The sequence below is a fragment of the Callospermophilus lateralis genome, chromosome 2 (genome assembly GCF_048772815.1).
Source record: "Callospermophilus lateralis isolate mCalLat2 chromosome 2, mCalLat2.hap1, whole genome shotgun sequence".
Classification (NCBI taxonomy): Eukaryota; Metazoa; Chordata; class Mammalia; order Rodentia; family Sciuridae; genus Callospermophilus; species Callospermophilus lateralis.
The window spans coordinates 175453487-175480019 of NC_135306.1; the positions used below are offsets into that span (position 1 = coordinate 175453487).

A 26533-nucleotide genomic window follows, 5' to 3' on the forward strand; every position below is an offset into this window, starting at 1 on the left:
ACAAGCTTCCTTCTCATTTCTCCCTTACTCTAATCTGAGAGCTCTCCAATGGCTCATTATAGGGAAATGAGTGAATCAGACAAGGAACATCTCTCCATGACCTCACTATGCACATCCCAACAGCAAGGGCAGAGATATCCAATACCGGGTCACCCTACCAGAGGGCTACAAAGTGAAACCAGAGAATGCTTCCAAAGAACACTTTTAACTGTCAAACATCACCAGGGCAACTGAGGAACTATTTCACTTTTTCTGAGAAATTTATGAAGTCAACAGGAGTTTATCTAGAAGGCTTCACCAAGGGAGTAAAGGTTAAGGGAGTCAAACTAGTTTGGATGCAAAGACAATTCCTTGGTGGTACAATATTAGAAGAGAACATGAGTCAGTTACTTCTCCATCTCTAAACTGACCCAGTAAGGCTATTTGACAATAATTAATTTTAAAATCATAAAACTTTTTTTTCATAGTCTTTACCTGAACTAATGCTAAGAGTTAACATTGTTCAAATCTGGCAAAGAGAAATTACTTTAGGGTAAAATAGGTATAAGGGCAGCCAACATTTATTAAGAGTTTATTAGTGCTTTATGTGCTAAAAACTTATCATAGTACTTTTAATGCTCACAAAGCTCCTATGAAATAGGCTTTATTATTATGGATTTACAAATGTGAACATGGAGGCTTTAGAGAAGTGAAAATCCTCTCTGTGGTCATATATCTTGTATTTGATTTTAAACCTCCCTGATCAAGACTGCGGATATAGCTCAATGGTAAAGCACTGGGCTGGCATAAGGCCCTGGGTTCAATCTCCAATATCACAAAAAAACAAAAAATAACCTCCATGTTCAAATTATTTACTAGCTCCCTTTTGAACTGCTTAGAACTGTCCTGAAGATGATCCAAAATGAAAAGTAATCTTGACTCTGTGCTCAGAGACCCAAGTTTCACTTCAGCATTGTTAAGTCTTCCAAAGTCAAATTATGTTTTGAAACAATTGGAATTATCCCAGTCATAGAGTGTATTAAACAATAACTGACCAAGTGCCAAACTGACGATGATTTCTACTGCTATTGCCACATCCCAGTAGTATCTACAGGGCTTTTCAGGACAGCCTAGGGAAAACTGGTTTGTATTCCTTCCTCTGTTTCTAACTAAATCACTTTTACAACTATATTTCAGCCATGCCCCTTTAAATGGGTACCAAAGCCCTTAAATGTCTAAAGGAGAGACCAAAACACTTGGGGTGGAAACATATCATGCAACACATGTTCCCAGTGCAAAATGAATATCTTCCAAAAATCCTGGCTTTCCTTTCACATTACCGTAAGAGACACTTATATGGACCTACTCCAATTCCTACCCCGAGGCAAAACGCCCTCTCCTCCAAATGTTTCAAGAAGAAGAAAGATAGCCATGTCGTAATAATTAGTGAAAGTTCCCTTCCCTCACATGAAAAATTTTAAGGTCACAAAGCATTTTTATATATATCATTCCATACCTTCTTTAAAGTAGTCCTGTGAGGAGACTCATTATAAAAACTAGTGAAGTGAGGTGCAAAAATCCAGAGACTTTCCCAAAACTTTAGAACTTTGCATGTATTGCATTTACAGCCAGAATCTATTGTTTTTATATTCCCAGGGAGAGAAGGCAGGGTGGGGGGGGAGGATCACTGGGTAATATTTGTGAGCTACAAAACTTTCAAAAATGTGAAAATAAAACTGACAACAATATTATCTAATACATCTCATATACATTGAAAAAGTTGGATGAAATATTTCCCTAAGAATCAATACACATCTCTAAAAATAAATGCACTTCTCTCAGAGCATTGTTCCAGCAAAATGAACTATCAGGCACATGAACTTAAAACAGTTCAGCTCTATCTTTGCAAAAGCAACTTTCCTCATGGTTGTGAAAAAGGACTTCCGTGTACTAAAGCTCTATACAGTTACTACTAACCACCATGTCTTCATAAAATTGAATTCTTTGGGCTCCAAACAGATTGGCTCTCTGTGTTCCCAGTCTCATCAAATGGCAGTCATTCAAGGCAAAAATTCTAGTCTCATCCTATCAAATTAAATTCCTTCAGGTTAGAGTTTAAACTTTTCAGCTCCTTCATGATCTGCCTCATCTCCTGACACTTCTCTAGATTTACCTGTCAGTCCTGCCCTAACAAGCCACTTCATATGTCCTCATACTTCTACCTCCATGCCTTTGCACATGCTAGAGCTCTTCCCAGGGCAGCCTTACCACCACACTCATCTGGCTAATTCCTACGTGTCTGCAAGACTCAGCGGAAGCTATTCTGGGAAGCCTTTCCCAAATCCTACAGTCTCAAGTAAACATAGTGCTTTAGGCTTCTGCTTGCCCTGCAACACCTCCTCACCATAATGCACAAAGTGTTAGTTTCATCTTGTCCTTAACATTAGATCAAGGTTATCCAATAGAACTTTCTGCCATGATGGAAATTATCTGTATCTGTGCTAATATAGTAGACACTAATCACAGGTTGCTATTGACCACTTGAAATGTGGCTAGTTTGAGGCTGGGGAATGTGGCTTATTAGTAGAATGCTTGCCTAGAACATGCAAGGCCCTAAATCACATCCTCAGAACCAAAAAAACAAACAAACAAAAAACAGAAAACAAAACCTTGTAAAATGTGGCTGGTTCAACTAAGGAACTGTGTGTGTGTGTGTTTTAAACTACAGATTTAACCTAGGGACCCTTTACCATTGAGCTACCTCCCGGACCTTTTTAATTTTTTTGTATTTTTGAGATAGAGTCTCACTAAGTTACTTAAGAGCTCGCTAAACTGCTGAGGTTGGCCTTGAATTTGTGATTCTCCTGCCCCAGCCTCTCCAGTTGCTGGGATTACAGGCATGTACCAATATACTCAGCTTGGTAGAAGTATAATTTTATTTGATCTTAATTATCCTAAACCTAAATTTGAATAGTGATCTGTAGCCAGTGGCCATGGTATTGGACAATGCCACTCTAGGAAGACTGTCAACTCTTCAGATAGGTATCATGGATACAGACACAAGCATGGTCCTATCACAAGACCTGCCAAAAAGTAGGATTCACTGTTTATTGAAAGTATACATATATACTTTGTTACATACACACACACACACACACACACACACACACACACACATACATTTCTTATATACTGATAGAAGTGATTCCATCCCAAACACCAAGCATTCTAGGTCCCTATATCCAATTTGGCCAAACTCAGTCACATTTTATAAAAAAACACCTCATTAACTAACATGGAAAAAAGCCCTCAGCAAATCACTCATTTTTCAGGGCATTCATCTTCACAATCACTCTTAAATGACTTCCAGATGACTTCTGGATGAAATGGTTATGCTGTTTATGAAATTTTACAATAGTCATAGCAGCATCATCTGGGAAAGTCAAAATCAACTACACTGTTTTATAAAGAAAAAAAACAGACTTCTACCATGTGTATATTAATATGGAAAATAAATTCTTTTGAATGCCTAAAGTTTTGCCAGAGCATTAAAAATTATTTTGGATTTTTTTAAAATATTACTCAGTTTTCCTAACTAAATTCATTTTGGAAATTCAATACCATATTTGGAGAAGGTGTACCAACTTGGCTTAATGGACTCTGTTACTGTGATAGGATAGAGAGAGAACATGACCTAGCTACAAAGAACTAGTAATCCAACTCAATTTGGTTCCAATTAAAAGTCTCGGTTGACAGAATTCATGAGGTTGACATATGCTTGGTCATTTGAGATCTTATGAAATCCAAGATGTGAACTTCACAATGCAGAGATTAGCCAGGTCTGACTTCATATCCAAGTCCCCACTGCAAATCCCTTAAAGGATAACTGGCAATCAAAGGTATCAACAAAGATGGTCTGCACACAGTGAACCCCATCCAGAACAAGAGGAACTTCTCTATTCCCTGTCTGGTCCATCACACATCCCACAGAGGTTGTACAATGACTGAATAACCAATTGTTAGTGCCCTTTCACTACATAATTACTTCTGTAAAAAGAGACTAATCCTAAAGTCTAAAAATATATGTGAAATAGAATGGAAGAGAGAAAGCATCATAAAGCTTGATTAGGGGGTGAAAGTGGAGGCTTCAAATGACAGGTCACTCCTTTTTAATTTTATTCAAAAATGTAACCAAGAATAACATTATTACAAAGCAATTAATGTTCACTATCGAAGGCAAAAATACAAAATACATCTAATTCTATTGCCCAAAGATGGCATTTCATATATATTCCACTGTTTTTCTTAATGCATTTCTAAAATGATAAAATAAATATTAGCTAGCATTTACATAACATTCTGTATCATGTACTGTCCTAAACAATTAACATACATTAATTCATTCTGTCTTCACCAGAATACTATAAGGGAGGGATTATTATTATCATCCACACCTTATAAACAAAGAAACTCGGCAGAGACAGGCTAAGTAATTTGACCCAGCTCACAAACCTGTAAGTGACAAGTAATCTGTTCCAATTTTTCCTATGGAAGCATTACGTTCAACTAAGTAGTGTGGAAAGAAAAAATTCTCCTTAACTTTTTAAAATCCTTAACTGCTATTTCAATACTCTGTGAGAAACAGGGAGTACAATCTATGTATCTAATTTGGTTCCTATTCTCAGTTCTAAGGGAGAAGCCAAGATAAGACAGGAGACATTCACTAACTTGAATCTGATACTCAATAGCCGGACTGTGTGATGCAATCTAAATATGAATTTAGATTCCTTCAGGGCTACATCTTTCTGATGTTCTTCGTACCAAACTGTCACCTTACTACCTCCATTAACTTGGTCTCTAAAACCTAATTAATTTGATCCAAGTCTGATTTTGTTTTTTCACTAGGAATCTTAAAGTCTAATACAAACTTTCCAACTTTTTTGAAAATCAGAAGTGTGTCTTTTGATTATTGACTTCAAAAACATGTTCAGAAAGCAACAAAATGGAGATTAGAACAAGCCAAATTTTTTTTTTCCATAATGAAAACTGTTAAATCAAAAATGTGAAGTGCAACTGACAAGTTCAAAAACCTACTTAAAGGTATTCCCAGGGAGCTGGCCAATGTCCCATGCCTTCAACCCCGTCCCCAAGGGTCACCTGCAAATGACCAAGGGGCTCTATAATCAGTTTCCTGCTCTCTTCTCACATGCTGTCAGAGCTGTCTGTTGCATCATGACCCTGAAACACCTTTTGTTATTTTTTATGGTTCTGTTACCCATACAGCAATGCCTTTGGCAGCAATGGTAATTATGCAGCAGCCTTGTTATCTCAGGATAACACTATAATTAACTTGTGTCACTGCAGCACTCGTGGTTATAATAATTGTAGCCAAAAAGGTCCTATAGAAATAGCAGTTTTTGGTTCTGGCTTTTAAAAATAACTTCAGTAATTATACTGCTTTAAAAAAATCAAGTTTGTTTCCCCCCAGAAAAATATGATTTCCTTTGCAAAAAAAAGCCCACTGAAACTAAGCTTGTGAATGTTCCCAACAGGAAATCTTAGTATCTCTGTATTGAAAGCTCCCAAAGAGAATAATGGTGAAAATATTCACAAACATTCCTCAAAGTAATACTTACAGCTCTTCTAGAAAAGGAAAGTTCTTAAATGCATCTTCTGGTAATTGTGTGATGTTGTTCATACTGATATCCCTGAAAAACATAAAGTTAAGAATATTGTTAACTAAGTGGTTAAATAATTTAATCCGATAGAAAACTAATTCCATGGTGAAATTTTATGAAGCAGCAAAAGGGGGAGGGGCATAGAAGAGGAATGGTCATAATTTGGCTTTAGAATGCAAAGCTCAGAAAAAAACAGAAAGTTAAGTCTTTTATTATAAATTATGACTAAATTATAATTTAGAAAAATACCCAGATACTGGAATTTCCCTCTTCAAATGTCCTTAGAAAAGAAATGTCTCAAACTATTAGTGAGCCAGTATAGCTGTATCAAAGTATTGAACCTAATCAAAATAAGCAAATAGATACTGTAGGACTTGATCTAATAGATTTGCAGTCCTGGGTAGCTGCTGGGTTTACTGTGTCAAAGATAAAAAAGCACGTCCTAGCTGTCACCCAGTTAAATTTTCTTTAAAACCTATAAAAGACCTCCAGGTAAGAGTTGTAAGTACATTTCATTTTTAGCCTATGAACAGATGCAAGCTAAAGACAAGTGCATACATGATAGGTATGCAGTCCATTTCCAGTTTTCCCTCCAAGTGTCAGCAGAAAGGAGGGAACTCGCTCAACAATATAACTTAACAATTAACTAGTTCAAACAGCTAAAACATATTTTATTAACCATCCCTCTCCTCTCTGGCAGCTGCTTTTGAACTGACTTTCTCTTGCATATGCCACTTCCTATCAAGACCATGAAAGACAGGTTAAAGGAGTCTCAAAAGGGAAGATCCCAGAATGTACTGGGTCAGCTGAGCAGCCTTCTTTGGCTTCTGCTGCATCTTATTTGGGGTCCGTCCTGTGGCTGAGCCCTCAGGCCCCAATATTATTTTGCATAAATCACCATGAAAGTTCACATGTACAATGTTTCCATTACTAGATTATATGAACTGATAAAAGGAGGCAGAAGTCAGCTAACAACAGTAACACATTTATTTTCATCAATTCGGTCAGGTAAAATCATTCTTCTCTTTTTTCTTTCTTTCTTTTTGTACCTGGGATTGAACCCAGTGGCACTTAACTATTGAACCATATCCCCAACTCATTTTTCATATTTTATTTTGAGACAGGATCTCACTAAGTTGCTGAGGCTGGCTCCGAACTTGTGATCCTCCTGCGATCAGCCTCCTGAGCCGCTGGGATTTCAGACGTGTGCCACTGTGCCTGGCAGGTAAAATTTTTTTGAGAAGGAAAAAGCTTCAGTACTTCAGGAGATGAGTAACTTAGAAGTGGAATGTGCTTCCCTCCTTATATCCTTTCCCAAAACAGTTCTGGAAAACTTCTTTGCTTGGTAATAACAGGAACGAAATCAGCAGGAGCAGCAGGCAGTAACATGGAGCAAATCCTCCAAGATAAGACTGCACAAAAAAATCTCACTTTACCAATGGGGAAACTGAGGCTCACTGCAGTAAAATAACCTCCCCACGGCCATTCAACAAGTGATATAACAGGAAATAAGAACTCCAGAGACCATGATCTTAACTGCAAACTAAGAGCCTTTACTTATTTATTTTTTTAATCCTATGAGTCTCTTCCGGGGTAGTCAAGATATAAAGCAAATGCGTGTTCAGTGGTAGAATGCATACAAAATCCTGAGTTCAAACCCTAGTACCAAAAAAAAAAAAAAAAAAAAAAAAAAAATCAAGAGGAATAGTGTCCCCAAGAGCTTGGCATAATCATCAGTGAATCTCAGGAAGTGTACATTTTGCTTGACAGATGAGAAAAGGGAAGAAAGAAAGAAAAGAAGGAAGGCTGGCCATCTGTTTTCACCAATTAAGGAACCCAAGTTCATAAAATTTCTCTGAGCAAGAAACTTCCCTTTAGATAAATCTTATGACCACATAGATCCACAGCATTCCAAAATTTTATATCCTGGGAAACAACTCAAGTTCTTCAAATAACTTAAAGGAAAAACAAAATTAATATGTTCCTCCAGGTTTTTGTTTGTTTTGATATCAGGGATTGAGCCCAGGGGTGCTTAACCACTGAGCCACATTCCCAGCCCTTTTTATTTTTTATTTTGAGACAAGGTCTTGGTAAGTTGCTTAGGGCCTCACTAAGTTACTAAAGCTGACTTTGAACTTGGAATCTTCCTGCCTCAGCCCCTGGAGCTGAGGGATTGTAGACATGTGCCACTGCACCCAGCAGGATTTGTTATTTTTAAATAACAGGCCCCAATATTATTTTAGCCAGCAACATCTAGGGAAGGGAAGAAGGACTTGTTTATTTATCATAAGTACTTGGGCAAGATACAGGAGAAATAGCAAAAATAGGGATCAGAAAAAGCAGGGCAGCTCATACCACTGAACACAGTAGGTCCCTGGGCCTCAGTTGCTCATCTGTAAAATGAAGGAACTGAGCTGGTGGGTTAGTTGGGCTTTCTGGCCTGACATTACATTCTTCTATGATTCACCTTTTTCTGAAGTTTTTTTCACAAAAGGGCACACCCTTTCTGATGAAATATATGAAGTTCATTTTATGGAATGTTTCTGAACAATTTATTATAATGCAAAATGTAAAGACTATTAGTTTTCCTTTATAAAACTACTGAGTCACTCCTGCTGGAAACACATTTGGCCTTCACCAATAAAATCATTCGTAAGTATTTAACAAAACTTTTAATTATATTGAAAGGCAAAGCAATAATCTGATATGAGCAAACAATGATTCTGCAAAATATCACACAATATTGGTGCTTTTTAGTCATTCCAATAAAGGAGGGAGAAAAAAAATCCAACAATAATTTATTGCTTTACAAAATGAGGCACTCCATGTAGTTTCCTCTAAGCTTGGCACACTTCAGTTCAGGTATCACAGCAACAGAAAAACTGATTAACTGCTTCATAAGGAAAAAGGTCTAGGGAGAACTGATTAATTGCCTCACCAGAAAAAGACATATAATTAGAGACAATTTACACCATACTATTCTCTGCATTCCAATTTTTAAAAACACACTTACACATATATAACTCTCATTTTTTTCTCCTCAGAGAAACAAGACATAACAGGTAGTTTTGCTGTGAACTCTAAATGCAATTAGTGGGATTCCATATTTACAAACAAATACATGTTAAACATTCAGATTTTGTTTCAAAACTGCAGCAATACTTATTTTCAAAATTTTCTACATTTCATACACTCAAGAGGTTATCTCTCTGTAGCTGTTTCCCTTCATACCTTCTGGGCTTCAATTACAACATATTTATGAATAAACTAAAAAATACGTATGTGTTGTGGGGGGGGTGGTATGCTACAAGATATTATCTCCAGAGAAGCTCTGGAAACATGTGGTTACAGAGTATAAGGTGGGTGGGTACTCATTTAAAATAATGAGGGCTAATGGTGATAAACAACCTACAGACAGTCTTAAGAGTATATTCTAGACCTGACATCACCAACACCCGCAAGAGAATCCAAGGTACTCAGACTTCATAAATAAAAAGTTAGAAAGGGTGCTGGGAGTGATGAGTTAAACTGAAACAGTTTACAAATGGAAACCCTGTGCCAGCAATTACAAATGGAGGAGACTTAGGAGCCACATAAATTGTTAAAACACACAAGCAAAAGAAAGCTGCGTAGGAAATTTTCAGCTGGAAGATGGTTCTACAAACCTGTACCTTCAAATTCACATGAGCAATGTGATCTCACTAGCAACATCAGTAATTAAACCCAGTAATTCGCTTTTCTGGATTCCTACCAAGAAATAAATATAACAGAAAACAAAACAAAAATCATACAAGGTCAGAGCACGACCAACTCATAAACAACTCTGAAGGGCAATTTCAAAAGAGTTGATGGCCTTCCTCCGAGCTGGACTTGCACAATTAGTACAGACTTTAGAGCCAGACAGGTACGGATTCACTTCATCAGTGTGAACTGGCATTCTGTTCATCTTTCCTGAGCCCTGACTTCTCCATTTGTAAAGTGGCAGCACTAGTACCTGAATATTGTAATTTGCTGTGAAGATCAGAAAATGTCAAGTCACATATAATAAGATCCCAAGTAGCAGATATTTACTTATTTTGCTATTATTCCTAGAAGTCATCTGAATTCAGCAGTCAGATAGGACCAAGAGGAAGCTCAGGAGCATACTGCTTTGGTTGACTTCCCAGAAAGAAATTACTTTTATAAAAGAGAAATTATAAATGCTGCAGAAGAACTATAGCAAAGAATTGTTCCTAAATACTAAAGGAAACTCTAGGAGCTAAAAGAGTTTAAGTTGGAAGAGCCCTTCAAGATCCATATGCTTGATTTAAAAATTTAAAAAAAAAGAAGCCCAGTTATTAATAGAGTCATGCACTCTTAAAAAAGAAATTACATTTTTACAGGAAATTTTTAGAAGGATGAAGAAAGACAGAATCCATAGAATCCGGTCTCAAAAAGATAGGATGATTTCAAGCAATTTAATGATAATCCTGGGAATAAAAACTGAACTTTTGCTTAGTGGGGTGGGATAAAGGGAAATCTTTTCTATACAAATTTATTTTCATAACAGATTTCTTTAGTTAGATCTCAAGATACACCAATGAGGACAGAGATTTCTTTAGTTAGATCTCAAGATACACCAATGAGGACAGAGCATGGGTCCGCATTTCATACTTACACAGCATACTACTCTCATCTTTACTACAGAGGTCAAAAATAAGAGAGTACAGACGTGAATGCCCAAATACCAGCCGTCACTGATTTCAACACAAAGATTTAAAGGATCCAGTTGTTTAATTAAAACTGACAAATCTCCCCAGTGGTTAAATTCTCATCTTTTTGCCCCATAAAATTCACTAATGCTGAAGTATCTACAGAGAAAAGATCATGTTTCAACAAGGCACCTTTTAAAATCCCTGTAAAACGCTTGCTAAGGGAGCCTAACCTGTTTGCAGACGGCCCAGAGTGTACCACGGCAGACTGTCACTGCATCCTCTCAGGGTCTGGGCCTTCTGCCACAGAATTATTTCATTTTTTATCTTGTGACTGGCCCAGTGTTATCTTAATTTGAATAAAGCCCTGTTATTTGTGTTAGATAAAACTCTACTTCTAATGCCATATTGCTGATTATATCTCAAATATTACCTGGCAGATTAAAAAGTCACTCTTTACATATAGGTTTTAGGGAACATGGGGTTCTCTAGGAGAAGAAAATGGTTATGGTGTCCTTAAACTCAAAAAAACACATGCTGATAATGACCAAAAACTAATCCTTTCCCAATGACTTTTCCAGGGTCTTTGGTAATCAACCAGAAATTTCAGGCCAGTCTCCAGCTAACAGATGTCTACAGTGTGACCAAAAACAAAACAAAAAAAAAAACGAAAACCAATTTTGAAAAATGCCTCCAATGGAACAAATCTGAAGGGAAAATCTCTCTTATCACCAAATTTCTAGCCAAAGCTTATTAAGAGTTTAATTTCTGACACTATTCCATACCTTTAAGCAAGTCATCTTTTTCTCTCCACATTTTATAATTGCAAAGTAACCTATATTCATTGCTTTTTTAAAAACTGATAATATGGAGGAAAACATCCATATTATCAATACCCACAGACAATCATTGCCATATTTTATGGGTATCCTTACAGATGATTTTTCTATAAGTATGAAATCATATAATTCTGAAGATTCCTAAGATTATTCATGCGCAAAACAATTTTTTTAACCCAGTACTGGGGATTGAACCCAGGCATCACATATACTAGGCAAATGGTCTACCATAACCTATACCCACAGTCCTTCTCATTTTAATTTTGAGAAAGGGTCTCGCTAAAGTGCCCAGGTTTGCCTTGAACTTGGTGATCCTTCTGCCTCAGCCTCCCTCCCAAGTAGCTGGAATCACAGGAATGCTTCACCATGCCTAGCTTAAAAAAATTTTTTAATAAAAGTATAAGTATCAAAGTGTAATGTATAACAATATTATCATGGGATGGAAACATTTTGCTATTGAAGGCAAAAACAAGATTGTATGCAACATTCATTAAATTTAACTTTTGAAAAACTGTACTATTTCATTATTAAAACAATAACTACCACATATCCAAGAAGATACTTTCCACTACAAAAATGGGCCCAAAATAGTACATATGCCATTTTAAGCAGACACTGCTCCACAGATATTTTTATGGCACTCCTAGAATCCAGCTAGATGTCACAAAAGACAGCCTTCTAACATCTTTCGTAACATTTCTACTATGAACAGTTCGGGGCAGCTGTGTAAACTGGCTCCATGCTATCTGGCATCTTCCCTGGTGTTTCAATGGCTCAGTGCTTCCCACTGAAAGGAATCTAAATCTTGCTTCTTTGCAGCCTCTGAATCCTTACAAGGACAGCTACCAAAAGCGCCATTTTGATACTTAAAATAAATATAATTACTGCAGAGAAAGTTATCAACTTGTAAAGCCCTAGTGTGAGATTACTTGAATATACTAAATATATAATTTTCCTTATAACTCAGAAAGGCTAGAAAATATGCCAGCTTCAAACCCTGAAAAAAATAAAAAACTTCTGTTTCCAGGGATAAAGAATGTCTAATTCACTTCATGATTATCTACTTTTATGGATTAAAAAATCTCTATTTTTCCATTGAAGACTTTCAAAATTGAATTGTCTTTGTTAGATACTTCACCAAAGAATATACACAAATCTCAAACAAGCACATAAAAAATATTTAATTAGTAATTAAGAAAATACAAATTAAATCACAACTATTAGAGTGGCTGAAACGTTTTAAAATAATAACTGACAATACCAAGTGCTAATGAGAATGTGGAACTTCTCAAACTCTATTCCTTGTTGGAGACAAAGCAAAATGGTGAAACCACTTTAAAACAGGTTAGTAGTTTTTCATGAAATGAAACATACAGGGCTGGGGATATACTCAGTTGGTAGAGTACTTGCCCAGCATTCACAAGGCCCTGGGTTCAATCCCCAGGACCACAAAAAAAAAAAGAAAAGAGATGTACACTTATGACCATATCACCCAGCAATCCTAAGTCTAAATAGTATATAATTGCCAAAACCTAGAAACAATCTAAAAACCCTCCCACTGGTGAATGGATAAAGAAATTCTAGTGTGTCCGTCCATTTAATGGACTATTATCCAGCAATCAAAAGGACCAGGCTATTGTTATAAACAATGTGAATGAATCTTAAAGCGGCCATATCCAAAAAATGAACCTATAGAGACAGAAACCAGATCAGCAGTGGCCAATAGCTAGAGAGTGGTTTTAGGAAAGGCTAGCTACAAAAAGACATGGTGACTTTTTCTGGGGTGGTAAAATTGCTTTATATCTTGAATTTGGTAGCAATTATATGATTGTGCAGCATTTCCAAAGTCTTAAAATTATATATTTAAAAGTGAAGATTTTACTGTAGAATTTAAGTCTCAATACCTCTTTTGTCTTTTTGTAAATGAGAGTGTGTACAATAGTGTGTCCTTACAGACCCCACCCAGGAAAAAATAATTCATCCTATGTCTAGAGGTCCTCTCTCCAAGACCTACCTAAAACCAAAAGTGCGATGGACGGCAACAGCCTGAGAATCAGAAAACCTGAGGCTTATTGTTGGCGAGCGCTCACGGGTTGGGGTGGGGGGAGTGGATTTCTATTAACCTACAGCAGGACATTGGGCCCAACTTCTTCATTCTTTCCCTATTGAGCATCAATTAGGTTTGTGCCTCTGAGTCCTGGGCTACATGAAACACAGCCTTTGCCCTCAAGAGTTTTAAATGGAAGTGGAGAGATAATAACAAAACAAGTAAATGTCATGAAACACGTGGCCCAGCAAGAGAAGATGATCCCATCAAACCTGAAGCTCAGGAAAGGCTTCCAGCTGGATACAGGAGCACAAGCCTGTAATCCCAGCTACTGGGAAGGCTGAGACAGGAGGATCACAAGTTCAAGGACATCCAGGCAAATTAGTGAGATCCTGTCTCAAATTAAAATGGGTTGTGTGCATGTATGACTACGTAACAAGACTGTATCATTATGTACAACTATACTGAACCAATAAAAAATGTAGAAAAAAATTTTAATAATAGTCTGAAGGATGTAGCTCAGCAGCAGAGCACCCCGAGTTCAATCCCCAATATCAGAAAGAAAGTCAAAGTCTTCCAGTAGGGCTCTTGTATGTATTAGAAAGGACAGATATTACTTTATAGAGAGCTTTATTTTGATCTGTGGCCTCACTCACTTCATTGGCAATGTTTCTCAATAAATATAAATAATATTATAATAAAGATATAATAAAAAATATACAATTAACATGTGAAACAAGAAAATTCTTCTTATTTATGACCATCCTGCCCACTAGGGTGTTTGGCATCCATGTCCCCAGCACACTAATCTTTATTTATTTACTTTTTTAAGAGAGAGAGAGAGAGAGAATGAGAATTTTAATATTTATTTTTTAGGTATCGGCGGACACAACATCTTTGTATGTGGTGCTGAGGATGAAACCCGGGCTGCACGCATGCCAGGCGAGCGCGCTACCGCTTGAGCCACATCCCCAGCCTCCCAGCACACTAATCTGGTGCAACTGAAAGCACTCCATAATGCTTAGCTTGGTAGCATGGAGAGGTACATGAAATCTATCTAGCATGCCGTAAACAACATTTTTTAAAAGAATACAATGAACAACTAGTATCAAAGTTAAGTTCATCCCATATAAGTATTGTTTCATGACAATTTAGATTTCTATGTCATATATTATATATTTTGTATATGGTTTGCACACACTTATATAAATGTGTATGGTCATGAAGTAAAATACAGTTCACACTTATGGTTAAAAAGGAAAGCCTCTGAACTAGACAGCTGGTATCCTGGGGGGAGAGGGGGTTCTAGAAAGAGGGACTATCTTGTGTGAAAACGTGGCCAAGGAGATAAAACTATCACAGAATTAGAGAAGCACAAGTAATATGGCCAAAAAAGATAAGACCCTGAAGGAACCCAAGCACTGTATGCAGTATGACTGCAAATGACCCAAGGAACTACCTGGAAGAGCAGAAAGTGCACCCCCAAGGCATCCTATCTTGCCTTCAGGAATGGAACTTCCTCTGAGAGCACCGAGGGTTTCCAGTGTTTAAACAGATCAGGTCTGCTATAGGAATATCATTCTGGAAGTCATAGGACAATGGGGCAAAAGCTCAGAAGAAACCCAGCCCCTCAGAATTTCAGCTTTCTCTAGCGTAAAACATTTTGTACTCACTAACTTGTAAGGCCCCTTCCAAATCTATCACTATGAGTCCTATTTTGGCATTCTTGATTCTGCACATTCCGTGCATAATTAATAGAAAATAAGAAACCCTCAGATTCATGTTTTTCCCCTCTGTGTAGGCATCCTGCTGGTGTTAGCAAGTGTGTGAATGAGTGCAGACTTAAACACACACCCCTTCAGAATTACAGGAGTTCAGCAATTAACAAGAATGCATGACTTCACTTTTAAAGGTAATATTTTATGCTGTCATTGTTTATGCTCTTGATGAAGCACACTGAAGGGTGTGTTCTTTGGGGAGATGCAAAACCCTATAAGTGAGAGAAGAGAAAGAATAAAACACCAGTATGTAAATACCTCACCACAAGGAAATCACATGTGGCTTAAACGCCACAATCTTCAAAGGGTAATTTTAAGAAATTAAACTAGTTAGTCTAATTCAGCATTTTTTGATAGTGAAACAAATTCAGCTTCTTTTTTGTTTGTTTTCTTTTTGTCTTTTTAAACGGAAAGTAGTCTTCAAGTGTGAGATGTGTTCTAAAGAGAAAAACAAAAAGCTCTAATTCTGGAGCAATGTTTATTAAATGGCAAAGAAAAAAGAATGTCAAAGACACAAAGAACTTTACTTTCTACAATCTGATCAAGTATCATACCATCTGGCATCACATGGAGCAGATAAGGGGTCAACTATAATATTCCTTGTTTTCTTCCTATCTAACGGGTGTTCTCAGGCATTCTTTGGGTGTCAACAGCTGTTCTGGTAACCCTATGATGACAAAACAGTGTTCACTACCAGCCAAGACACACAGACAAAATGCTATTTCAATAGTCCATTTAACATCAACAAGAAGTATTGTAAGGATTATCGTCTGGACAGATTGGAAACACTCAATTACTTCATCCTAGAAGACAAAATGCACTATTCATAAAGAAACCAACCCAGCAGCATGTATTATGGTAAATATTCTAATTAACTAAATGGTCTATGTTTTATTATGGCTACACTTATTAACAGGACTGATAGGAAAACATTACTTCATGGTCCTTGCCTTCAAATATGCACACCCACAAAAACTTCTGTTTAGACGTGTATTTTTTAAACTTCAACTCACAACCAATTAATGGGTTGTGAAATCATTTTAATAGGTCACAGCCAATTAAAAAAAATAAGATAGGAAAGAACAGAAGAGTAAAATGTCAGAATGTACCAAATGTAGCAAAAGTAATGAGCATTTCAGGAAATTTTGTTTCAGCACGTGTGCATTTCTCTATTCTGACTATGAACTCTGAAAGTCCTGGTTAGCCTCAAGCTCACAGAAGTTTGTGAAACAGAGCCAGGAGTTTAAGCAATTGGTTAGTCAAACCAAGGACTTCTTTTTCCTTTATCTAAACTGAATCAAAACTACAGCTTTCCCAGCACCCTGAGCTTGTCCCAATCAATTTTGTAACCATCAATGTCTCCCTTTTCCTTTGTCTGTACCCCAATACTTCCTTATTTTAGTGACATCAGCTCTCTGAAACAGACAGGAGCAGTATGAGAGAATGCCACTGAGATCCATGGGGTATTTAAAATACTTTGGTATATTATTACTTCCAACTGTTTCAACAGAACTGGTGATAAGCTGAGCGAGCTAAATTTCCACTCGGCTATGCTGGGCTCTGTTGAGGTTTTTAGAAGTATATAAAAACATCATGACATTTTTTTCACTTGTTGCCTATAAATGTTTGTAAATAACCTTGACAAAGCCATGCCTAGATAAGAAAATGACTTTAAGATTAAAAACAAGCAAAACACACACACACACACACACACAAATCTATGCTCTCGGGCTGGGATTGTGGCTCAGTGGTAGAGTGCTTGCCTCACAAGTATGAGGTACTGGGTTCGATTCTAAGCATCGCATATAGCTAAATAATTAAAATAAAGGTCCATCAACAACTAAAAAAATATTTTTAAAAAAATTATGCTCAAGTAAATCACTTTTATTATCCCAAATCCACAAGGAGCCTCCCAATAAGCAATATTTGTACATCCAATACTCGGCCTAGGCAAGAGCAGCTCTAATTTCCAAGACACTAAGCCAATGACCTCATTATGTTGAGGCAAGAGGAAAATTCTAAATGATGAGGCCATCTATACCCTGAAGGCCAGCTGCCAACAGTCCAGGCCTGAACCCAAAAGCAGGCACAGTCTCTGGGATTTCACCATCCCTATAATGCAGGCTTGTGAAGCAATCACTTCCCTTCAAGCCAAGAAGCATGCAAGACACCTCTCTCAGACACATACACACAGGCACACGCGCGCGCGCGCGCACACACACACACACACATGCACACATACACCTAGCACATTTTCCCTTCTCTCCGCTGCTCTGATGGCCATTTTTTAAAAAGCTTATAAAATGTATTCTATCCTAAAAGGAATGACTCAAAAATTGTAACTGGGATGACTCAATCATTTCTGTTAACTCTTATGACAACAGACATTGATGATGATGGTTTATAAAAAGTCATTCAAGATATTCCCTTGGGAAAGACCTACGACTCATTAAAATCATTAATAATTTATTCATCATAGAAGAGGCTATGTAATCAAATCACAAGGTCCTGAATCTAGGGAAGCAAAAATTCTCAAACCTGGTTTATAAAACTCCTGGACAGCTCCATTTGTGACATGTCTTTAAGTTCTAAAAAGTCCCAGAAAACAAAACCTTTTAATTCCTTCTAATTTTTGCAACCAATATGGGTCACATGGTTATTTGTTTCTTGCTCTAGAAAGAATACCATGCATTACCATGAAATTTGCATAATAAGAAAAAAAAGAGATCCACACAAATTTCAAGGCGGCACATTGATTTCTGTTTAGGGAAAGAATACTGGCATGATATTCATCTAAGAAACTCCCAAATCTGTAGTTGACTTGATGTTTTATTGAAGCAGCTTTTGTTACTAAATTGGTAGTCAGAGGAGAAATGTACCCAGCAAATCTAAGTATATACCTCTGAATATCTCTCTCTCTCTCTCTTACACACACACATACACACACACACACACACACACACACACACACACAAAGACCTTAATCATAATGAAAGAATGTTAAGATTAGAAGTTTAGTAAGGCAACCATACAATTCCAGTCAGCCTGGTACAATACCAGTTTATACTTATTGTCCCAGCATAAATATTAATAGTGTGCCCCTTCACTCTCAGAGCTCTATTAGTTTGGAGGATAAAAGAGCCAATCATTCCATTAATGACAATAGGTATGGCTGAATAATGTAGGAGGGGGTTGTGATGGGAAGTGATGAGTGTTTTAGTTTGGATTACCTTGTGAAAAGGCTTAAATAAAAGACTAGTTCCTCCTCTGTATGAAGTTATGATGGTAATAATAATATAACAGACCAACATTTATAGAGCATTCAAAGAATCTGTCAACATCTCTTGGATCAATTCCCAGCTCATTTGCCTGGACTCTATGCTCCATTAGGGTAGGGTCTGTGTTTTGCTCACTGGTATATGTCAAGCCTCGAGCACAATCTTTGGTCATAGCATCTGTTGAGGAATGATCCAGGCACTGCATTAAATGTTTAACATAGCAATTATAGTATAAGCTTAGTACTTCCAAAAAAAAAAAAAAACAGGCTTGGCAATTTTCCAACACTCTAAAGGAAGTCAAAGGCCTGGTTGCAAAAGGAAAAATAGGAGGAAGGACATATAAAATATCTTCTTGCAAGTGACACCTGATCTGCTTCTTAGATAGACACTCAAGAAAACATTTCTCAAGGACAGCAAAGAATATCAATGACATAGATTTTCTCCCCAAGTCTATCACTATAACCAAATAATAACCTTATATGCAAACACATTTGGGGAAAAGCAAGAAAAGAGACAAAGGTTTTCATTTAAAAATAAGTTACTGGATTTAAAATAGCTTGAGAGGAATGATGTAAAATTGGATTTCAGTAAAACTAATTTTTCTCCTTCAAATTTTCAAAATACAGGCTACATCCTATAAATAGCACCTCACAGAACCACTGAACTAGAAAGCATGGTGGTTAAGAGTTTCCTGCAAAAGCCAGACCCACAGCCTACTTACTCACTAGCTGTATAACCCTGGGCAAGTCCCTCAGTCTCCCTGTGCCTCAGTTCCTACAAGTATAAACAGAGGTAACAATCTGATTTTAGAAGTTCGCTGCAAAGATTAGATGACACGACCTCTGGCCAGTGTCTGGCCACAGCCCTCATAGCACAAAGTCAGCTACTAAAATTTTGTTCTATTATCATCATCTCCCAATCACCATCTAATCTAATCAACCATTTCATTTCAATAATGAGGCAACTAACACCCAGCAAACTTAAGTAATTAATAAATTAAACAACCAAGATCAGAATCCAAACGATACACATATAGAGCACAACTTTTCATATCTCTGGTTGCACAGTCTGGGGTTCTTTCTACTACCTCAAGCTGTAGTGTATTGCAGTTATGTTTTAGAAACATGTTCAGAACTTGAGAAAACAATTCCCCCAGAAAGAATGGGTCACATGGTGCTAGACTCTGAGGCTTAGGATAGAGTTAGCTGAACTTCTCATTGTAGCTAAATGAATGAATTGTTAACAAACAATACTATCTGCACTTAACCAAGTAATTACATGGAGTCTCTTCTAACTTATGAAGAATACTGGTCCTTGAAGAAGCTTATTGAGTTTAAAGCGAGATAAAATTTCTAATGTGGGATTCTGGATACCTTTAAAAGGGGTGAATATATTAATATATTCAGTTTTCTAAAAGCATTCACAGTTTTCATGATTGTTTTGTCTTTTGTTGTTGTTTTAGGGTTTTATTTTATGTGGTTTGGTTTGAATCAAACCCCATGGTCTCCCATATACTAGATAAGTGTCCTACCAGTGAGCTACTTCTCCAGATATTTTTGAGGTTATTAATCAATGAATATTTATTGACATGATGAGTAAAATATTCTCTCTGATCTTGAGGGGAGAAATAAATAGCTGTGTTCAAGTGGAAGAGACTGTCACGAAAAAGGCAGAGGGAAGATCCTCCAGAGCTAGAGGACAGCTTGCATGAAGGTATACCCAGGGGACAGAGCCATCAAGGGAAAAGCAATAGACAAGTCTAACTGGGATGGGAGGCACACATGGACACTTGGAGGCTGGGATTGTGAACAACTTGGAATCGTACCAAGGATACTGAACATTCATAATAAAGGGTTTGAGGGGTAGAACAAGAAGTTAAAGATGATTTTTTTTCGGGGGGTGGGTACTAGGGACTGAACTCAGGGGCACTTAACCACTGAGCCATGAGTCATATTCCCAGACCTTTTTACTTTTTGTTTTTTGGGTTTTTTTTATTTTGAGATAGGGTCTCCCTAAGTTGCTGAGGGCCTTCCTATGTTGCGAAAGCTACAGATGATTTTTAAAGGGACATAAACAAGGCTATTTTACAAAGAAGTACTGGTGAATGGGCACAATTTTCCATTCCCTATCACTTCTTTACAACTATGTTTACTAAAATGTATACATTGGCACTCGTTGGTCTATACTGAGTGATACTGAAGCTGCAGCCCCATGAAACTAATTGCTCTGAATATTATAAGAATGCAAATGAGATTACTATTCATGAAGTTACACAGAATTCCCTTTATCAGAGCCCTTAGGGAGAAAGTCCTCTCTGACCTCAATTCCAAGAATAGCTGTTTCTCCTGCACAACTCGTCCTCTTTTATCTCATGGACAGCATGGAATCACAGAAGTGGCTCTTCTTTCCCTCTTCTATCAGCTACCACGATTTTCTGAGCCAAACTTGGAACCCACTGTTTACAAACACATTTGTTCTGTGGGTAGTTTCAGTAATTTCTGTCTTTAGTTTATCTTTCCTTATCCAGTTTGAAGCAGGTGGTGTCTCTGGTCTTGTCATCTAATTCATATTTTATCTCATGCATTTTTTTTGTAAGGTATCTTGAATTCTCTTTGGAACCAAGTAGACTTCACTAGTGTCTTGCAAGTACTCTCTCTGTGCCTAGAATATGCAAACCAATAAATGCACAAGCATATATATTTTGCTTAGTAGTAAAAGGATGATTGCGGATTAGGAAGGTTGAAGTAGAAAGGTCACTTAGAAGAGATAATGAGGTCCTGAACCAAAACAGCCACACAGGGGACAGAAAAGATAGATAGACAAAAGCCCCTTCAGAGGCAGAGCCAGAGCCAGCAAACTTTGTAAATGATTAGAAGTTGCGGGGGGGGGGGGGGAGTGAAAGTGTCGATGACACAGTGACTTTGTGTCCCTGGAGTCCATAGAGTGAAACTGCCATCACTTACAGACACAACAGGAGGGAAAGTGTGGGGGGGTGTTGGGGTGTGTTGGGTCATATGGTATTATCCAGCAAAGAGTTGTCAACTCAAGCCCTGAGCCAAGGCAAAATCTCAGAGGGGGTAAGGTGTGGGAGAGGGTGACAAGGAAAACTGAAATTGCTGAAGCAATGGCATTGCCTAGAGAGAAGGTAGAGAGAAGGGAAAAAAATGGCGGAGAAAACATCTCTAGAAATAACTAAGAACAGAAAAGGAAGGGCAGGAGGGAAGCAGGGATAATGGGGAAGACAGGGAAGGAGCCGAAGGAAGAGGTACTAGGAGAGAATGTGCTCTGCTGCCCAGGAATCAGTGAGTAGAGGAGCCTGGTGCCTGGATCACCCGTCAATAGATTTATCACAGCTTGAATCTCCCATGACGAGAATATTTTTCCTCTTATTTTGGCACCAGAATAGAACAAAGAAAAGGAGAGAATTTCCTGAGGTAACTGGGCAAGATTTAAAAGAGCAAAGGAAAAGAAACACAGGTTTTAAAAAAGGATGTGTGTAAACATGAGAAAGAGACCGCCTGAGGTGGAATTGCCAGGCGGGAATCCTGGGAGATAGGAAGAGGAGAACCCTGAGACTGTCCCCTTGCAGGGAACAGGCAGGGCAGGAAGGAAGCCACCAGGCCTGCACAGATGGGGCTTCCAACTGACCACACCTCGGCTGATAGACAGGGCCTAAGACGTGTGGATACAAGCCTCTGTGCCCTCATCCTCTGAGTCCAGGATAATTTATTCTAGGCTCTCTCATGTTGAATGTATTTCTCTCACTCCTACATCACAACTATCTATTTTTTTCCTAGTGTGTTTTCCCAGCTCTTTCTCAGCTACAGTAATTAATTCAAATACACCATCACTTAAGTGCCAATCAAAGCTCCATCAAGATCTAAGAAGAACAATAGTACGCTTATATGCACAGTCTATTAATTTAAATTACCAACCAGTTGAGTCACTACATGCCAAAAATTAAGCAATGACACACACACACAGATTATATTCCACGTTAATATACTAAAGCAGAGGACTCAGAGAACAAGTTGTCCTAAGACACCCAAGCTTTCCAGACAGCTAGAGGCTCACCCTTAGGGGAACCGAGCAGGGGAAGGCCACTTTTGATAATGACAATTTTTTATAAAATGTTCTTTGTAACTTCTCTACGTCCTAAAACAGCACATATAAAAAATACAATTTCACCTTTTCATGGGCCTCCATGATGAACATTTGCTGCTGTGATAAATCACTAGATATAAAATCAGAAGCACCCCCCATTTCCACTTCTCCACATCCTCCGCCCCAACCCTGATCCTCACCATCCCCGGCTCTCCCTGAACCACTATAGTAGCCTCCTCACAAGTCCCTCTGCTTCCATGCTTGCCCTCTCCAATTCAACCTACGCATGGCAGCCAAAGCAATCTTTTTAAAATTAAAAACAAAAGTTCCTGTCACTCCTACCCCTGGCTCTATATACTCTACTTCAAGGCCATACCTGAACTCACCCCTGCATACTTCCCAGCCTCATCTCACTCTATCCCTCCCTACCCCCCAGGGGCTTCCCTTCCATTTAACACTGGGATCCTTTCCTTCTCTAGGCCTTTGCTCTTGTTTTCTGCCTGGATTGCCTTCCCTGGCTCTTTGCAGCTTCATTCTTGCCTCCAGTTTCATCTAAATATCACCCCTTCAGATGGTCTTTCCTTAGCCCCTTTAAAGCAGCCTCCAGTAAATTCAATCTTACCATTCAGTTTATTTCCGCTTTGTTGCTCTTGTCCTCTGAATTATCTTTGTTTCCTTTTACTTTATTAGAAAACCACTTTCACACAGCACCTACCGCCAGCCAACACTAATCACTCAAACAGGGCTTCTCAAAGAGTGGTCCAGTGTCACCAGGGAATTTGACCATACTCCAGGATCTACTAATCAGGTACTCAAGTGGTGTTAACAAGGGCTCCAGGTAATTCTGATGCATGCTCAAATGTGATGCTGCTCTCTTATGTGCTAATGGTCTTCCCCATTGACAAGGGCAAAGATCTACTGTGGCTTTTTGTACATTTCTTCTTTTGTGACTCTTGGGTCATTATTTTCTTCCATATATCTCAATATTCACACAAATGCCAGATGACCAATCCTCAGAGTACCCCATCCTTACTAGCAGCATTCCGGTCTCAAGCACAACAGAATGAGTGACAGCACTGGCTTTACAGCAAGGCTGCCCAGGGTCAAATCCACTACATGCTAGCTGTGTAATCTTCAACAAATTAACTTCTGTATTTTATCATTCTTATCTAAAAATAATAAATAATGGAACCTACCTCATGAGATTGCTCTGAGAATTAAATAAGGTAATTCATGTTGAGTTCCTGGATCATACCTGTCACACAGAAAGCACTTCATGCACACTGGCTATTGTAGGTCATACTCTGCTGGTTATTATCTTTAGATCTTAGGCAGGTTTTTGACCCTCGTGGCTCAGGACTGAAATGCTGGTCTATACCACTCACTCCTAGGTAAAGAATTAAAAAAAAAAAAAAAAAATCCACATACTAGGAGCACCAACTAGGAGCACTAGGACTAGTTTTACAGTTCCCTAAATCCTCCTTCCCAATGTATTCCAGTAGTCTTGTCCACCTAAACACCCTCTCTCTCCAATCTTGTCTTTGGTCCTGCTTTCAAAATGCTCAGAAACAAAACATATTTGTTTCACAAATGAGTCTGTTTCTGGGACAGGAATGCAGTTGAATGCAACTACACAGATGTGGTAAAGCTATCAGAGGAGAGCAGGAAACTGGCTGACCTACTCTGAAAAGAGTCCATCCTAGAGAAGGCCCAATGGCAAAATTCAAAGAGAAGAATATAGCAAAAGCAGTCATTTCCGCTCTATGAATGGCATACAAGGAGGAAACTGAAGAAAAAGAAATCATGGAAGGACAACTGACATAAACACAATATTTTCAGATATACACAGAGCTTAAAGATAGCAGCAAATATATTAAGAGTTATCAGAAGTGCCCAGGAGTTATCACATAAACCTGAGAACTTGTAGAAGCTCCCCAAGTTTTACTTGGCCCCTGGAGTCAAGCAAAAACTCCTCCCCACTCCCTTGGAAGGACTCAAGACTCTCCATCAGATAAGATGATTTTTCCTAGCTGTCTCTTTCTTCCAAGCGGTCACCTGTACTCACTCATCTGCTCTGGCTGGATCCTCCTCCCACCACCAAAGCTGGCTACTTCCGACTTCTGTGCATACTAGACCAGCATTACTCAAAACACGGGGCTGGTCTGTAAACTGTTTCCAGTCCACAATGAGACAATCAGAGATGGTGAAAAGTTCACATCATGGAAACTTGACAGGAATTTTTTTTTTTCCACATCTTAAAATCAAAGAATAAAAGTCTGAGGTTTATATTAGTATATTTTTTTCTTTTTCATTGTTTTCTCAAAATTAACCTTGATTATATTTTACAAAAATAATTGGTCATGCTGGATCAGAAATTTTTAGCAACCTCCCCCGCAAATTGGCCCATTACCACAGGTATTTTAAGAAGCACTACCCTAGACAACTCATATGGAACACTCTTCTATTCTTCACAACCTAATCTAATTTTCTTTAAGGATTCCTCTAAAATATCCTCTCTGGACAATCCCACTAGGTAGCAATTTTTTTTTTTTTTTTTTTTTTTAGTTTATATCCCCATCAGTCAAGATGCTGAAATTTGTTTTATGGAACTAAACAGAGAAACAAAACAAATCATTCACTCTAATCCTGTGCAAATTCCTTACACGAAGGAGCCATGTCTTATTTGTTCATACCTCTTTTCATCTGCTGCACAACAGAGGCAGTACAGAACCATGGCTCAAATTCCGAGTTAGAGTGGGTCTTAAAAAATTCCCTAGGGCCATAGCCAAACTGTGGCCATATGACCTAAATAAGAAAGTCCCTTAACTCTTTTGAGATTTGAATTTCTCTTCTGTGATGTGAGGCCAACACAGTATGCAAACTTTTCCCAACTCTAAAATTAAATGATGTCTACGAGTTCTTAGAAAGGCTCTCAGGTTACTCATGGGCCAATGGGGAAACATCTTCCCTACCATGAGGCTGATGAAGCAGAAGAGCACTTTCTCAACTAGAGAGTCCTCTGTGAACTTGAAGGTGTCATTATTACTTTTCTGCATGCCCACGGAGGAGGCATGATTAAGTCGACCTGGAATAGCATCCAGAAACATCATGTATTCTGCCTTTAGAAATAGAAGTCCTGGACAGTGAGAGACCTCCATGATCAAGGTAGGGGAGCCACTGAAAATAAACGGACAACTTGTCTGGAGAAGCTGAAAAACTCTCCTGCAGAAAAGAGAAGATTGTTATAGAAGAGCAAATTAGGTATAATGAACATATTGTAGATGGGACAGAAACTAACAATTCCTAAGTGTCTAATATGTGTTTAGTGTTTACATCTGTAGCACCTTTTAATATTCATAACTCTGGCTTTACTCACCCAAAGTAAAATAATATTAGGTGGAGTAAAAGCCTATGATCTTTTCCTCTACACCGAGCTGAGAAGTCAGTTATATCACCAATAGTAACAAGAAAAAACACTGTTACGGCCTTAGAGCTGTGCCATATTAAGAAGCTGTGCCCTTGTCACTGGAGATCCTTAGATCTCTAAAGACCAGAGTTATGCCAGGCACTGTGACAAATGACTCACATACCTTATCCTCCTTATCCTCACAATAATCATAAGAAGTAGGTTCCAAACCATTATGTACATCCAAAAGAACAGGATTCTAACCAGAATAAATATTCCATGCTTGTATAATTATATCAAAATGGATTCTTCTGTCCTATATAACTAAAAACAACAACAACAACAAAAAAAACAGATGTAAATTCCATTGTTATTTCCATGTATCAGAAGTGAAAATGGAATAGCCCAAAGGTTCCTAGCAGAAATATCAAGCAGAATCCTCACACCCAGGCAGACATTTCCAAAACTGTCTCCTGGATCACTACCCATAATGCTTAACAACAACCATGTCAGACATAAAGGAGATTTCAATTATTGTTCTAAAACCACTTACTTGCTATGAAAATTTGTTCTGTAACCATGTGAGTTGCATTTGGTTGGGAAAAGTGGGGAAGCAGAAGAGCACTTTCTCAACTAGAGAGTCCTCTGTATGTCTTCTTATGTAACTAAAACATACATTTAACAGTTTTTCCAACCTAGTTTTTCATCATGTATGAGGGGAGAAAAAAAAAAA

General features: G+C 38.0%; 1 protein-coding gene across 1 annotated transcript in view; it reads right to left on the reverse strand.

Annotated features, from left to right (window-relative positions):
• The window catches only part of Lgr4 (leucine rich repeat containing G protein-coupled receptor 4), a 93910-nt gene that overhangs the window by 41036 nt on the left and 26341 nt on the right, over window positions 1-26533 (reverse strand). The window contains exon 2 of the mRNA XM_076844285.2: window positions 5616-5687. Coding sequence (XP_076700400.1) covers window positions 5616-5687 — 72 coding nt within the window. The remainder of the gene's footprint in view (window positions 1-5615; window positions 5688-26533) is intronic.